At 51.3% G+C, this 13,529-nt stretch overlaps 1 protein-coding gene across 1 annotated transcript in view; it reads left to right on the forward strand.

The window, feature by feature from the left end:
- The window catches only part of rhd (Rh blood group, D antigen), an 81,936-nt gene that overhangs the window by 22,858 nt on the left and 45,549 nt on the right, over positions 1-13,529 (forward strand). Inside the window, exons 3-4 of the mRNA XM_072501101.1 lie at positions 61-211; positions 10,315-10,462. Coding sequence (XP_072357202.1) covers positions 61-211; positions 10,315-10,462 — 299 coding nt within the window. The remainder of the gene's footprint in view (positions 1-60; positions 212-10,314; positions 10,463-13,529) is intronic.

Below are 13,529 nucleotides of genomic sequence, written 5' to 3' on the forward strand. Positions count from 1 at the left end.
GAATTTGATTCATTTTTATGTCTGTCTGTCATCGCTAATGGGACTTGTTGTTACTTTCAGTTTAATCCATGCGGATCTTAGTGCAGTATCTGCACTGGTCTCAATGGGAGCAGTTCTCGGAAAGACCAGTCCTGTGCAGTTACTCTTGATGACCATCCTGGAGGTGACTTGTTTCACTGTTAATAAATGGCTCTTGGATGTTTTGCTTCAGGTAAGAAAGCAAGAGAGAGGACTAAAACTGCACTTGGCAGGCGTTTTGATGTGGAGATTAATCACATTAAAATGAAAAAATTAGAAGGGGAAAATCTGTTACAAGTGCTCCCTAAAGTTTCACAGTAACTTCATACTTGTGACAAAAAAAGATTATCATTATCATTATCAAATATTATGTCAGCTTTTTCCGAAATCTAACATTGCTCTGAAACTATGGGCTGAATTCCCTCCAAAAATGACTACGGGTGCAATTTTCCAGCTCTAACGCTCTTGCTCAAGCGAAACGAGGCCGATGAATAACGGGAGAGGCCAAAAACGAGAACCGCGCCAGGTGCCAAACAGTTTGCGATGCAACTGGCCCTTTGCCGTAGGTAATATCGGGATCTCACCGTAGCATGACGAGAAACAAATTATCACCACCTAAGCCCAATTTCTATACAATTAACGGGAGTCACCCCATATCCAATGGCCTCCAATGATTCAGCGGCCGCCCAAGCAAGTGGTCTCGCTGGCAGTGATTAGTACAACTTTTTAAAAACGGGAACCTGCCGGAAGGGTTTCTGTGTGGAGCTGAGTAGCCACCTTTCCTCACAGGCAAAAGGCTCGGGGTTGCTGGGTGTGCCGCCCCAGTGCTCGGCGGGGCGGTTGGGGATCCTCGGCTGGGGATGGGGGACCCTCGGGACCCTCAGCTGGGGGTGGGGGACCCTTCACAGGGGTGGGCCGCCATGGGAGGATGGGGGAGAGGTGCTGGTGAGGGCAAACACGCACGGCACCACCAAGCCACTCCTGGATTGTGCGTACCTGTTCCGGCGGCAGCTCTTGTCCCCACCCATCCGCCCAACCGACCACCCATAACCCCCATTGACTGCCGAAGCCTCTGGCCAGACAGCTGAAGGCTATCGCTAATAGGGAATTGGCAATTGTGGTTAAGTGAGCACTTCACACGACTCAAGTGGTTTCCCATGGGTGGGCGGGCCATATAGCATGTGGGAGTCATTGCCTAACATCCCAGTCACAGCTTGATGCATAGACATTGTTCTTGCACTCTGTGGGGGGGGGCAACACCACACACACAGCAGCCAAAATCCAAACACCCAGGGGATGGGACACAACTCTGGGGACATGTCCATGGCCAGAGGGTGGGTGAGTGTTAGGGGGAGGGGGAGATTCCTGGCGAGATGGGCCAATGGTTCGGAGGTCGGCCCACATTGAGGAATGAAGTGTCAGAGGCATCATACTGATTGTGTACAAGGATGTTTAATGTGTGTAACAATGCCCCATTCGCCGATGGTGCCGCACCCCTCCCCACCACTCCCCTCACCCCCTGACTACCCCCCTCCACCGGTGCCCTCAGTGATCCTCGATGTGCTTGGTCCTCCTGGCTCTACCACTATGTTTAGGTGTCGCCCCAGGATGCACATCAGAGGTGGAGGCAGCCAGCTGCTTACCTTGACCCTTGGCCTTCGATGCTCCTGGCGAGCATCCTCTGGGGCCGGAGGGCCCCGGCTCACATGCACAGCCATGTCACCCTGTCCAGTGTCCTGGCTGCGAGACACGGCCTCATCAGAGGGGTGGAACTTAGCGGGAGCTGGTGGGCACAGTTGCCACTGCATGGGACCGGTCCGGGTTGGCACCCAGTGCTCTATCCTCCCGGTCGGTGCCCATAGGGCTCCAGGGTTCACCTTGGGATAGAGGGGCAGCTGGTTCGAGACTCGGCTGCCCCTGCACCATCTGGTTCTGCCAGCCCTGGACCATCTTGTCAATGCCCTTGGCAATACCCACCTGTGACAAGCTCCGCAGCGCCTCGGCTATTCCCATCTGAGAGCGGGTCAGGTCCCCCAGCTGTTGTGTTTGATCCTTAATACATTGCGAAGGAACCTGCCAACATTTCGACTTGTCCATGCCAGAATCTTTTATTGAGTCTCATGTGTAAGGTAACAATCTGTTACAGAGCACCTTATCATGGAGTCTGATTAGTACTCCTCTGGAATCTGCACCTAGCACTGTATGTCTGATTACCCTCTCAATCTTCCTCTCAAGATGGCTGAATGTGTCTCCCCCTGTGGGAGACACATTAGTGTCTACTCACTCATGCTGCCCTGTGTCGGTCATTGACCTTTTTCCAGCACTGGAGATCAGTCCTCCTGGTCACACTCCCGGAGCGTATAGCCGTCGCCACTTTGTCCTAGGCAGCATGAGTTGCCCTGTGGCCCACCCTCCAGGACCCTCGGAGGAACAGGATATCCCTGCTGGCCTCCACTGCATCTAGCAGCCTCTCCAGATCTGCATCCCCGAATGTTGGGGCAGGTCTCCTGGGCACCATTATTGCGAGCTGGCTGGGATTGGCTGAGCAAGTGCAGCTTAAGTGCAGCTTGACCTTGTTAGCAAGGGGCTGGCGAGCACGTTGCCGGCTAATCAGCTGGCGAGCCTTCATTTGCGGCGGGAAGCCCATGGGGCCTCGTTAAGTGGACCAATTAGCGTTGAACAGCGTTGCCAGCCTGGCTGGGCCGAGCGCCAGGAAGCTTGCGGCAGTTCCCGCTCGCTACCACACTTAGAAATCTTTCTGGAGAATCGCATCCTCAGTGTAATTTCTAGTGAGAAAATTGATATGAATTGCACCGTCTGTGCCGATACGATTTGCATCACGATCTTCCTGTACTTGGTCATTTTTTTGGAGGGGGTGTGATTTGCACCAGCCAAGGGATGGGGCCTAATCCTACTGGAAAGTCCAGCTTCACAAGATTGGGGCGCATTTTTTAAAGGGTGCCAAAAATGGCACCCTGATCTCAAAGTGACAGTTCAGGTTCTCTGCACCCTGAACATCGGAGCTTCAGTGCCACCGCGTGCCAACCCACCATTCTTGCCTAACACCCCCTCCACCCCCCTTTCCACCAAGGATTGCTGGCAAATGGGCCCTCCCAATGGGTCTCCTTTCAGACACCCCGCCTTCTCGCCAGTCTCAGGCGCACCCCCCACCAATCACTGGTACTAGCACCCCCCTAACCAGGTGAAAGACATCCCGCTATGGATGTCCCTGCTTCATACCCCCTCTCAAGCCCACCATTCAGACACCGCCTTTTAGACTCTGCCCCTTTTTAGGCCCTAAACCTTTGGCAGTGCCAATCTGGCACTGTCCCTTGCACCCTGGCAGTGTCAACTTAGCACCCTCTGCCATGGCATTTCTCTGCCATGTCCCTGACCACCCAGGAGCTCCAATGGCATTTGACACCTCTGGCGTGGTCATCGCATCTGGTCTCCGGCGATGGAAACCAGTCATGATTCCTGCGGGCCTTACGCTGCACTCATGGCGGGGGGGGATACCAGAAGCCATGAGAATCCAGCTTGAAATTGACCAGGCATACTGAGTCTGCTGCAGCAGGCCGGGAGCATCGCGCACTGATTGGCCAGAGAATTGCCCCCGTTACTCTGGTGTAGGTGAAAACAGGGAATATTGGTTCATTTCTGAATAAGTACTCACATATTCATGGACTGCAATATTACCCACAGACTATCATTCTTTCCAATGATCTTTCCTGGTTTCCTGCTCATCATTTGAGGTCCATCGCTAGTACTAGCGCCGCCCCCCCCCCCCCACCCTAACCAGGTGAGGGACACCCCACAATGGGGACACTAAAGGGTCCCCGAGATTGGACCCAGATTTGTGGACTGGGTAAAGCTACTATATAAGGTACCGCGAGGGCCAGTGTCCGCACAAATAACATCAGCCCGGGATACTTCCTGTCCACCATGGGACTAGGCAAGGATGCCCTATGTCCCCCCCGCTCTTTGCACTCGCGGTTGAGCCATTGGCCATCGCGTTAAGAAGTTTGGGGATATGGAAAGGGATAGTGCGGGGAGGGATAGAGCATGGGGTGTCCTTATATGCCGATGATTTGTTATTATACATGCCGGAACCGAGCTGCTTCGGGTGTTTGGGTCTTTCTCGGGGTACAAATTAAATCTAAACAAGAGTGAATATTTTGTGGTGTCTCAGCCAGGGGTGGGGCTGCCGCGATTCCTGTTCATTTTCCAATGCCTGCCGATTTTCCTGCCAAAAGCATTTTTTGGAGAGATTGAATGGATCATTACCTCATTCATATGGGGAGGGAAGGTGGCCAGAATTAGAAGGTTGCTACAACAGAGAGGAAGGCAGGCAGGGGGTTTGGGTCTTCTGGACCTGATATATTATTACTGGGCAGCGAATGTGGAGAGGTTATGGAGCTGGGTCAGAGGGGTTGACTTCCAATGGCTCAGAATGGAGGAGAGTTTGTGTAGATGGTCGGGATTGAAGGCGCTAGCAACAGTGCCATTCCCGACAGCCCCGGGGTGATACTCAGGGAGTCCGGTAATAATAGCTTCATTGAGAATTTGGAGGCAGTTTCGCCAGCATTTCGGGTTGAGGGCAGTGTCAAGGGAAACGCCAGTTCGGGGGAGCCATAGATTTGAGCCAGGGAAGTGGGATGGAAATTTTCAGCGATGGGAGGAGAAAGGAATTAGGGCACGAAAAGATTTGTTTCTTGGGGGTCGGTTTACAGGATTGAAGGAGCTGGGAGCTAAGTATGGGCTGGAGCAGGGGGAAATATTTAGATAAATGCAGGTTTGAGACTTTGAAAGAAAGGAGATACAGAGCTTCCCGGGGGAGCCGGCTTCCACATTGCTGGAGGAGGTGCTGACGACAGGGGGACTGGAGAAGGGTGTAGTATCGGCGGTTTATGGGGCTATTCTGGAAGAGGAGAAGGCGCCGCTGGATAGGATCAAGGCAAAGTGGGAGGATGAATTGGGAGAGAGTATGGAGGAGGGGTTCTGGTGTGAGGTGCTCCGGTGGGTGAACGCCTCCACCTGGTGCGCAAAGTTGGGGCTGATAGGTGGTGTTTAGAGAAAACCTTACAAGGGCGAGGATGAGCCTGCTCTTTGGGGTGTGAGAAGATGTGTGTGAACGTTGCGGTGGGGGGTCCCCGCTAACCACATTCATATGTTTTGGTCCTGTCCAAAGCTGGTGGATTACTGGAAGGAGGTTTTTAGGGTAATCTCGAAAGTAGTGCACGTGAAACTGGACCCGGCCCTCAGGAGGCCATATTCAAGGTGTCGAACCAGCCGAGGTTGGAAACGGGTGCGGAGGCAGATGTTGTAGCCTTCGCCTCGTTGATCGCCCGAAGGCAGATCCTGTTAAGGTGGAGTGCCCGCTTCATACCCCCTCTCATGCAGTGAGAATGAGAGTGACTGCCCTTGACATCAAGGCAGCATTTGACCGAGTCTGGCATCAAGGAGCCCTAAACTGGAGTCAATGGAAATCAAGGGGAAAACTCTCCGCTGGTTGGAGTCATTTCTGGCACAAAGGAAGATGGTTGTGGTGGTTGGAGGTAAATCATTTCAGCTCCAGGACATCACTGCAGGAGTTCCTCAGGGTAGTGGTCTCGGCCCAACCATCTTCAGCTGCTTCATCAATGACCCGCCTTTCATCATAAGGTCAGAAGTGGGGATGTTTGCGGATGACTGCACAATGTTCAGCATCATTCGTGACTCTTCAGATAATGAAGCAGTCCATGTCCAAATGCAGCAAGACCTGGACAATATCCAGGTTTAGACTGACAAGTGGAAAGTTACATTCGCGCCACACAGGTGCTAGGTGATGACCATCTTGTACAAAAGAGGATCTAACCATCGCCCCTTGACATTCAATGGCATTACCATCACTGAATCCCCCACAATCAACATCCTGGGGGTTACCATTGATCAGAAACTGAACTGGACTAGCCATATTAATACTGTGGCTTCCAGGGCAGCTCAAAAGCTAGGAATCCTCAGGCGAGTAACTCACCTCCTGACCCCCCAAAGCCTGTCCACCATCTACAAGGCAGAAGTCAGGAATGTAATGGAATACTCTCCACTTGCCTGGGTGAGTGCAGCTCCAACAACACTCAAGAAGCTTGACACCATCCAGGACAAAGCAGCCCACTTGATTGCTCCTCCTTGCACAAACATTCAATTCCTCCACCAACGACGGACAGTGGCAGCCTTGTGTACCATCTACAAGATTCACTGCAGTATCTCACCAATGTTCCTTAGACAGCACCTTCCAAACCCACGACCCGCTACCATCTAGAAGGACAAGAGCAACAGATACCTGGGAACCCCATCACCTGGAGGTTCCCCTCCAAGTCACTCACCGCCCTGACTTGGAAATATATCGCCGTTCCTTCACTGTCGCTGGGGCAAAGTCCTGGAACTCCCTCCCTAACCACATAATGCATGTCCCTACACCTGAAGGACTGCCACGGTTCAAGAAAGCAACTCATCATCACCTTCTGAAGGGCAACTAGGGATGGGCAATAAATGCTGGCCTAACTAGCGACGACGTCTACATCCCGTAAATAAATTAAAAAATAAAATCCTGAGGTTTGAGTATCACCAGTCCTTTGATACTTTGTCTCAGTGACCATGGAAGTTCAAACACTGAGTGCTAGCAGGTTGATTGACTCTGGAGGCATTACAACTGAGCTCAAATCTGTTCTCGTCTGAACTGTTTTGGACAGGCGTACACAGGGAATTGGTGAGGAATAGGAATCAGCATTGACATTCCCCCAACGCTATGGAATCAACTAATTTGTGGGCTTTTAGAATCATAGAATTCACAGTGCAGAAGGAGGCCATTTGGCCAAACGAGTCTGCACGAGCCCTTGGAAAGAGCACCCTACGTAAGTCCACACCTCCACCATATCCCTGTATCCCCACCTAACCTTTTTGGACACTAAGGGGCAACTTATCATGGCCAATCCACCTAACCTGCACATCTTTGGACTGTGGGAGGAAACCCACGCAGACACAGGGAGAAAGTGCAAACTCCACACAGACAGTCCCCGAGGCCGGAATTGAACACGGGACCCTGGAGCTGTGAGACAGCAGTGCTAACCACTGTGCCACCCGTCTACTGGAGTGGCCCAGTACCACATCAGACAGTGCTTTTTGCCCAAGAGCAATTGATGGAATTCTACAACCAAAAGAGAAAATGGAGGAAAATCTCAGCAGGTCTGGCAGCATCTGTAGGGAGAGAAAAGAGCAAACGTTTCGAGTCCAGGTGACCCTTTGTCAAAGCTATCAGACAAAGAGGGTGATGTTTATACTGTGGAGTGAGAATGAAAGATGAGTCATAGCCACAGAAACCCAGGGAAACCGGGTGCTAATAGCCACAGATGTGGAGATGCCGGCATTGGACTGGGGCGAGCACAGTAAGAAGTCTTACAACACCAGGTTAAAGTCCAACAGGTTTGTTTCAAATCTCTAGCTTTCGGAGCACTGCTTCTTCATTCACCTGAGGAAGGAGCAGTGCTCCAAAAGCTAGTGATTTGAAACAAACCTGTTGGACTTTAACCTGGAGTTGGAAGACGTCTTATAATGGCCACAGAATTCCAGTGCCTCACCGTGTTTATCCCGAAGGCCTTTTTCAGGCGGGTTAACAGGAGTATAATGGGGTTTGTGTGGGCGCGAGGGACTCCGAGGGTGAGAAGGGTGTTCCTGGAGCGGAGTAGAGATAGGGGGGGGCTGGCGCTGCCCAACCTCTGTGGGTACTACTGGGCCGCCAATGCGACAATGGTGCGCAAGTGGGTGATGGAGGGGGAGGGTGCTGCATGGAAGAGGCTGGAGACGGCGTCCTGTGTGGGTACGAGTCTGGGGGCGCTGGCAACGGCGCCGCTGCCGCTCCCTCCAAGGAGGTATACCACGAACCCGGTGGTGGTGGCAGCCCTCAAAATCTGGGGGCAGTGGAGGCGGCATAGGGGGGAAGTTAGGGCCTCGGCGTGGACCCCATTACGGGGGAACCACCGGTTCGCCCCAGGAAGAACAGGGGGAGGGTTTTCGGGGTGGCACAGGGCAGGGATACGAAAGTTGGGGGACCTGTTTGTGGACGGGAAGTTCGCGAGCTTGTGTGAGCTGGAGGAGAAGTACGGGCTCCCCCGGGGAACACCTTCAGGTACTTACAGCTAAGGGCGTTTGCCAGACAGCAGGTGGTGGAATTCCCACGGCTACTGCCACACACAGTACAGGACAGGGTGCTCTCGGGGGGGTGGGTGGGAGTGGGGAAGATCTCGGAAACTTACCAGGTGATGAAGGAGGAGGAGGAGGCCTCGGTGGTGGGGTTGAAAGGTAAGTGGGAGGAGGAGTTGGGAGAGGAGATCCAAGAGGGGATGTGGGCAGATGCCCTAGGGAGGGTGAACTCTTCCTCTTCATGCACGAGGCTCAGCCTCATACAGTTTAAGGTGCTGCACAGGGCACACATGGCCGGGACAAGGATGAGCAGGTTCTTTGGGGGTAAGGACAGGTGTGTTAGGTGCTCAGGGAGCCCAGCAAATCACACCCATATGTTCTGGGCATGCCCAGCACTGGAGGAATTTTGGAAGGGCTTAGCGAGGACGATGTTGAGGGTGGTGGGATCCAGGGTCAAACCAGGCTGGGGGCTCGCAATATTTGGGGTGGCAGAGGAGCCGGGAGTGCAGGAGGCGAAAGAGGCAGGAATTCTGGCCTTTGCGTCCCTGGTAGCACGGCGAAGGATTCTCCTTCAGTGGAAAGATACAAGGCCCCCAAGTGTGGAATCCTGGATCAGCGATATGGCAGGGTTCATTAAATTGGAGAGGGTGAAATTCACCTTGAGAGGGTCGGTACAAGGGTTCTTTAGGCGGTGGCAACCGTTCTTAGACTTTCTGGCAGAACGGTAGACATTGGTCAATGGCAGCAGCAGCTCGGGGGGGTGGGGGTGGGGGGCGGGTTACTTTATTTTTGTTTATGTTATTTACACTGGAAGGGTCTGAGGGGGTGTATACACCTGTTGTCTTAAGTCGGGGTGTTAATGTTAATTTATTATTTAGGTACAGGGGGGGTTTGGGGGGTTGCTTTTTTAGATTGTGTTTTGAACTTAACCCTGTTGGGTTCTTTTTTCTTTCTCATTTTGTTATTGATATTTTATGAAAAGCTTTAATAAAAATTATTTAAAAAAAAAAATAACAGCCACAGAAACCAATGGTAAAGTGTGCTAATGGCAGTCCCAAGAGAGAACAAAAGGTGTGAAAGGCCAGACAGCAGAGAAACTAACATCAGAGGGTAAGCTGTGACAGATGTAGTGGGGGGGAGAGGTGGAAGCAAAGGGGAGAAAAGGTAAGGAGAGGGGGAATAAGATAGGGCAGGAAATAAATATATATATATATATATATATATATATAAAGAAAGACAAGAAAGAAATAAAATGTAAAAGACAGTTAAAATGAAATGGAATGAAAACAAAGTGGTCGAGGTGGGCTGGAGCTAATCATCTGAAGTTGTTGAATTCGATGTTGAGACCGGAAAGCTGTAGCGTGCCTAACTGGAAGATGAGATGTTGTTCCTCCAGTTTGCGTTGAGCTTCACTGGAACATTGCAGCTTTGGTGAAATTCTACAGCTGGGTGCTAACTAAGGACATCAATTTGTTTCAAAAGATTTAGGCCTAGAAATGTAGCTTGTGTCCATTTTCAGATGAAGCGCAGTCAGCAGGCATGTGTTGCACACGAGAAGCTGGAGGCCTGAGGCACACCTGAAGTTGGGCCTCGAGCCTTATTTTAATAATTGCAGCAAACGGTCAGTACCTGAGCGATGAAATAGAATAGGGAATCCATCAGGGTAGATTCAATGAAAGTATTTCCTCTGGTGGGGAATTCAGAAGAAGGAGACTTGTCAGCACAAAGTCAGGAAGTACTTTTTCATCCACAGAGTAGCTAAAAGCTGGAATTCTCTCCCTCATGTGGGCGATGCGTTTGAAGTCCATAATACAAACTGTTTTGTTAGGCAGCTTATCAAAGGATATGAGGCAGGAGCAAGTCATTGGGGTCGAGATATCGATCAGTCATAATCAAGTTGGAAAGTTCAGGTGCTGAATGGCCTACTCCTGTTCCCATGTATTGTTTCAAACTGAGCTGACAGCTGTCTGGCTACATCCCCAGGTATGCCTTGGGGAAGGATGCAAGCTGAGATAGTGTTGCTGCAGAGTAATTTGGAAGAAGAAAAATTATTTTCAAATATTCATTCATGATTTCACTGAAATGTCGCCAGATTTAAGCTCTTGTGCTTTTCCATTCCAGATTAACCGCAAAACTAGTGGCATGTATCTGCATCTTTTTGGAGCTACTTTTGGACTGATGGTTTCACGAGTTCTCCAGCGCTCAGGACTAAAAAGCGGCCATGAGAAGGAAGGATCATTCCCGATATCTGACCTCTATTCTATGATTGGTATGCATTGTCCTTGGAATTCAAAGAAATCTTCTTGGATGCCCATAAGCTGTTTTTGCCTATCTTTTATCAGTGCTCTATCGCTCGCCTCAGCTGGCTCATCCAAGTTAGCACCTATCTGCGCAGTATGTGTAACATATCGCAGGGTTTCTAACACACACGTTATGTTGCCGAGAACCACCTGAAGTGATTCAGGAATGAGTGTAATGACATGGCATGCTGTGAAAGGAAACAAAATGCATCTGGCCTGTGCTGCAGCCGATCTCCCATGCTGCCCCCGGCTATTCAAAGGCCTGCATTGGCAGAATCTTTGGATCATGTGACCATTTCCAGTCCATCTGATCGCTTCAGATTTTTGTGAGCTTCTACTTATTTTTAAAATATAGAAAAGGAACATGTCAGGCACGTGTTTTAGTAAAGCAGCAGCCTCATTAAAACTACACATGTTTACAACAAGAAATTAGAAAAGCTAATAGAATGTCGTGGTTCATTGCTGGGGAATTGAACACAAAAGTAGGGAGGTTATGCTTCAGTTTTAAACGGCATTGGTGAGATGGTGGTTGGAATCTTACCAGAATTTGGAAAAGTGTCAGGCTCTGCCAGAAAACTGACGTGTCACTCTCCAGTTGCACCGACCGGTTTTCTCACAAACTCTGGAGCCTCTTAGACTAAAGAAAATGATTGAACATGTTTTGCGCCATCATTTTGGTGGGGCAGGGCCTCATAGAGCTGTCAACTGGCCCCAAAGAGATCAGAATGCCATCTTTAAAGTGCATCCCAATCAGTGCTGCTGCTGAACGGCCCCCAGCATGGAGATATCGGCGGGTACCTCCTCCCCATGACAATCCTCGCCGGCATTACGCTCCCTTACCATCACCCTCACCACCCACATTTAGGGCTGGCACTGAACCCCCCCCCCCCCCCCACCATCAACACAATAGTATGGCCGGCATTCCCCCCGCACCACACAACAATGGAGCTATCATTAGGGCCAGCCCCGGCACTGTCTCCTGGCACAGGTTGGTAATGTTGGATTGGTACTGTCAGGTAGACACAGGTCGCTGTCCGGATATGTCCCTCTGCACCTATACTTACCTCTGCATTACCAGAGGGATCCTCTCGACTACCTCACATCTGGCCAAACCTGTTGTAAACGGTACTTAGTGAGGGGGTGATGTGTTGGGTGTTTTGGATCACATACAGGTCGCCAACACTTGAAATAGTGCAACACTATTTTATTGAATCATTAACCATGTAAACATACTCAGACTGTGGGTTAATCCGATACTAGCTTTAACTAAAGACCTTTGCCTTGTCCTAACCAGTCGATGCACTCAGCACATGGTGAATGTCTGTGTTGCAGGCTGTGAGCTCTGTGCCCCTAGCTAGCTGCAACTCGGATGAGCGGGAACTCTGATGCCCACTGGCTTTATAGTGTGTGTGCTCTCACTGGTGATTGGCTGCGGTGTTGTGTGTGTTGATTGGTCCCAATGTGTGTCCATCAGTGTGTGTCTGCACCATGATATACTGGTGTATATTATGACATCCCCCTTTTATAAAAAATGTACCCGCGTGGCAATAAATAGTGTATGGTGAATGTTCCTGACTACGTGTGTGAAATATTTACAGGACTATGTACATGAAAACTAAGCTATTTACATGGGAAGGTGCCTGGTGCAGAAAAACAGTGTGTCACAAGAATAACGAGATGAACACTATATACAAACCATTTAAACAATTAAATGGAAGAACAGAACAAATCAGAAAGTCCATAAGTCCACAAAGTTCACAAATTAAGTCTCTGAGGTGGGCGACGAATTCTGGTTGACCGCCTCAAGGGTGGGTCGGGAGCTGCCAGCTGAGGATCGGGCTGGACTGCATCAGAGTGAGGAGGATGCAGAGTGACCGGAATCTCTTGCGCAGTCCAGGTCAGGATCAACAGGAGGGTGTGGCAACAGTGGAGGATCACGTAGTGAGCGCGGAACGAGACGAAGGGCACGTCGATTGCGGCGCAGAATGGAGCCATCCGGGAGACGAACCAGGAACGAGCGGGGGGCCACCTGCCGAAGAACCACAGCGGTTGCAGACCAGCCACCATCTGGAAGATGGATGTGGACGTTGTCATCTGGAGCCAGACCAGGGAGATCAGCTGCACGGGAGTCATGAGCCACCTTGTGCTGTGCCCGAGACAGCTGCATCCGTTGAAGGACTGGAACGTGGTCGAGGTCTGGGACATGAATGGACGACACCATCGTCCTCAGGGTGCGACCCATGAGCAGCTGGGCTGGCGACAGGCCAGTGGACAGTGGGGCAGAGTGATAGGTCAGCAAGGCGAGGTAGAAATCTGACCCAGCATCGGCAGCCTTGCAGAGGAGCCGTTTGACTATGTGGACGCCCTTCTCCGCTTTGCCGTTGGATTGTGGGTACAGGGGACTGGATGTCACATTCACAAAGTTGTACCGCCTGGCAAACTTGGACCATTCCTGGCTTGCGAAGCAGGGGCCATTGTCCGACATCACAGTGAGTGGGATGCCGTGTCGAGCAAAGGTGTCCTTACAGGCACGGATGGATGCAGACGATGTGATGTCGTGTAAACGTACCACCTCCGGGTAGTTTGAAAAGTAGTCTACAATCAGGACATAGTCCCTGCCCAGCGTGTGGAACAGGTCGATGCCCACCTTGGTCCAAGGGGACGTGACCAACTCATGGGGCTGTAGGGTCTCACGTGGTTGGGCCGGCTGGAAGCGCTGACAAGTGGGGCAGTTGAGCACTGTGTTGGCTATGTCCTCATTGATGCTGGGCCAGTACACTGCCTCTCGGGCCCGTCGGCGGCACTTTTCCACACCAAGATGGCCCTCGTGTAGCTGTTCCAAGACGAGCTGGCGCATGCTATGCGGGACGACAATGCGGTCCAGTTTCAGGAGAACACCATCTACTACCGCCAGATCATCTCTGACGTTATAGAACTGCGGGCATTGGCCCTTGAGCCACCCGTCTGTTAGGTGGCGCATGACACGCTGTAGCAAAGGGTCAGCTGCCGTCTCGCTGCGAATTTGGATGAGGCGTT

This window comes from Scyliorhinus torazame, chromosome 1, assembly GCF_047496885.1.
Source record: "Scyliorhinus torazame isolate Kashiwa2021f chromosome 1, sScyTor2.1, whole genome shotgun sequence".
Taxonomy (NCBI): Eukaryota; Metazoa; Chordata; class Chondrichthyes; order Carcharhiniformes; family Scyliorhinidae; genus Scyliorhinus; species Scyliorhinus torazame.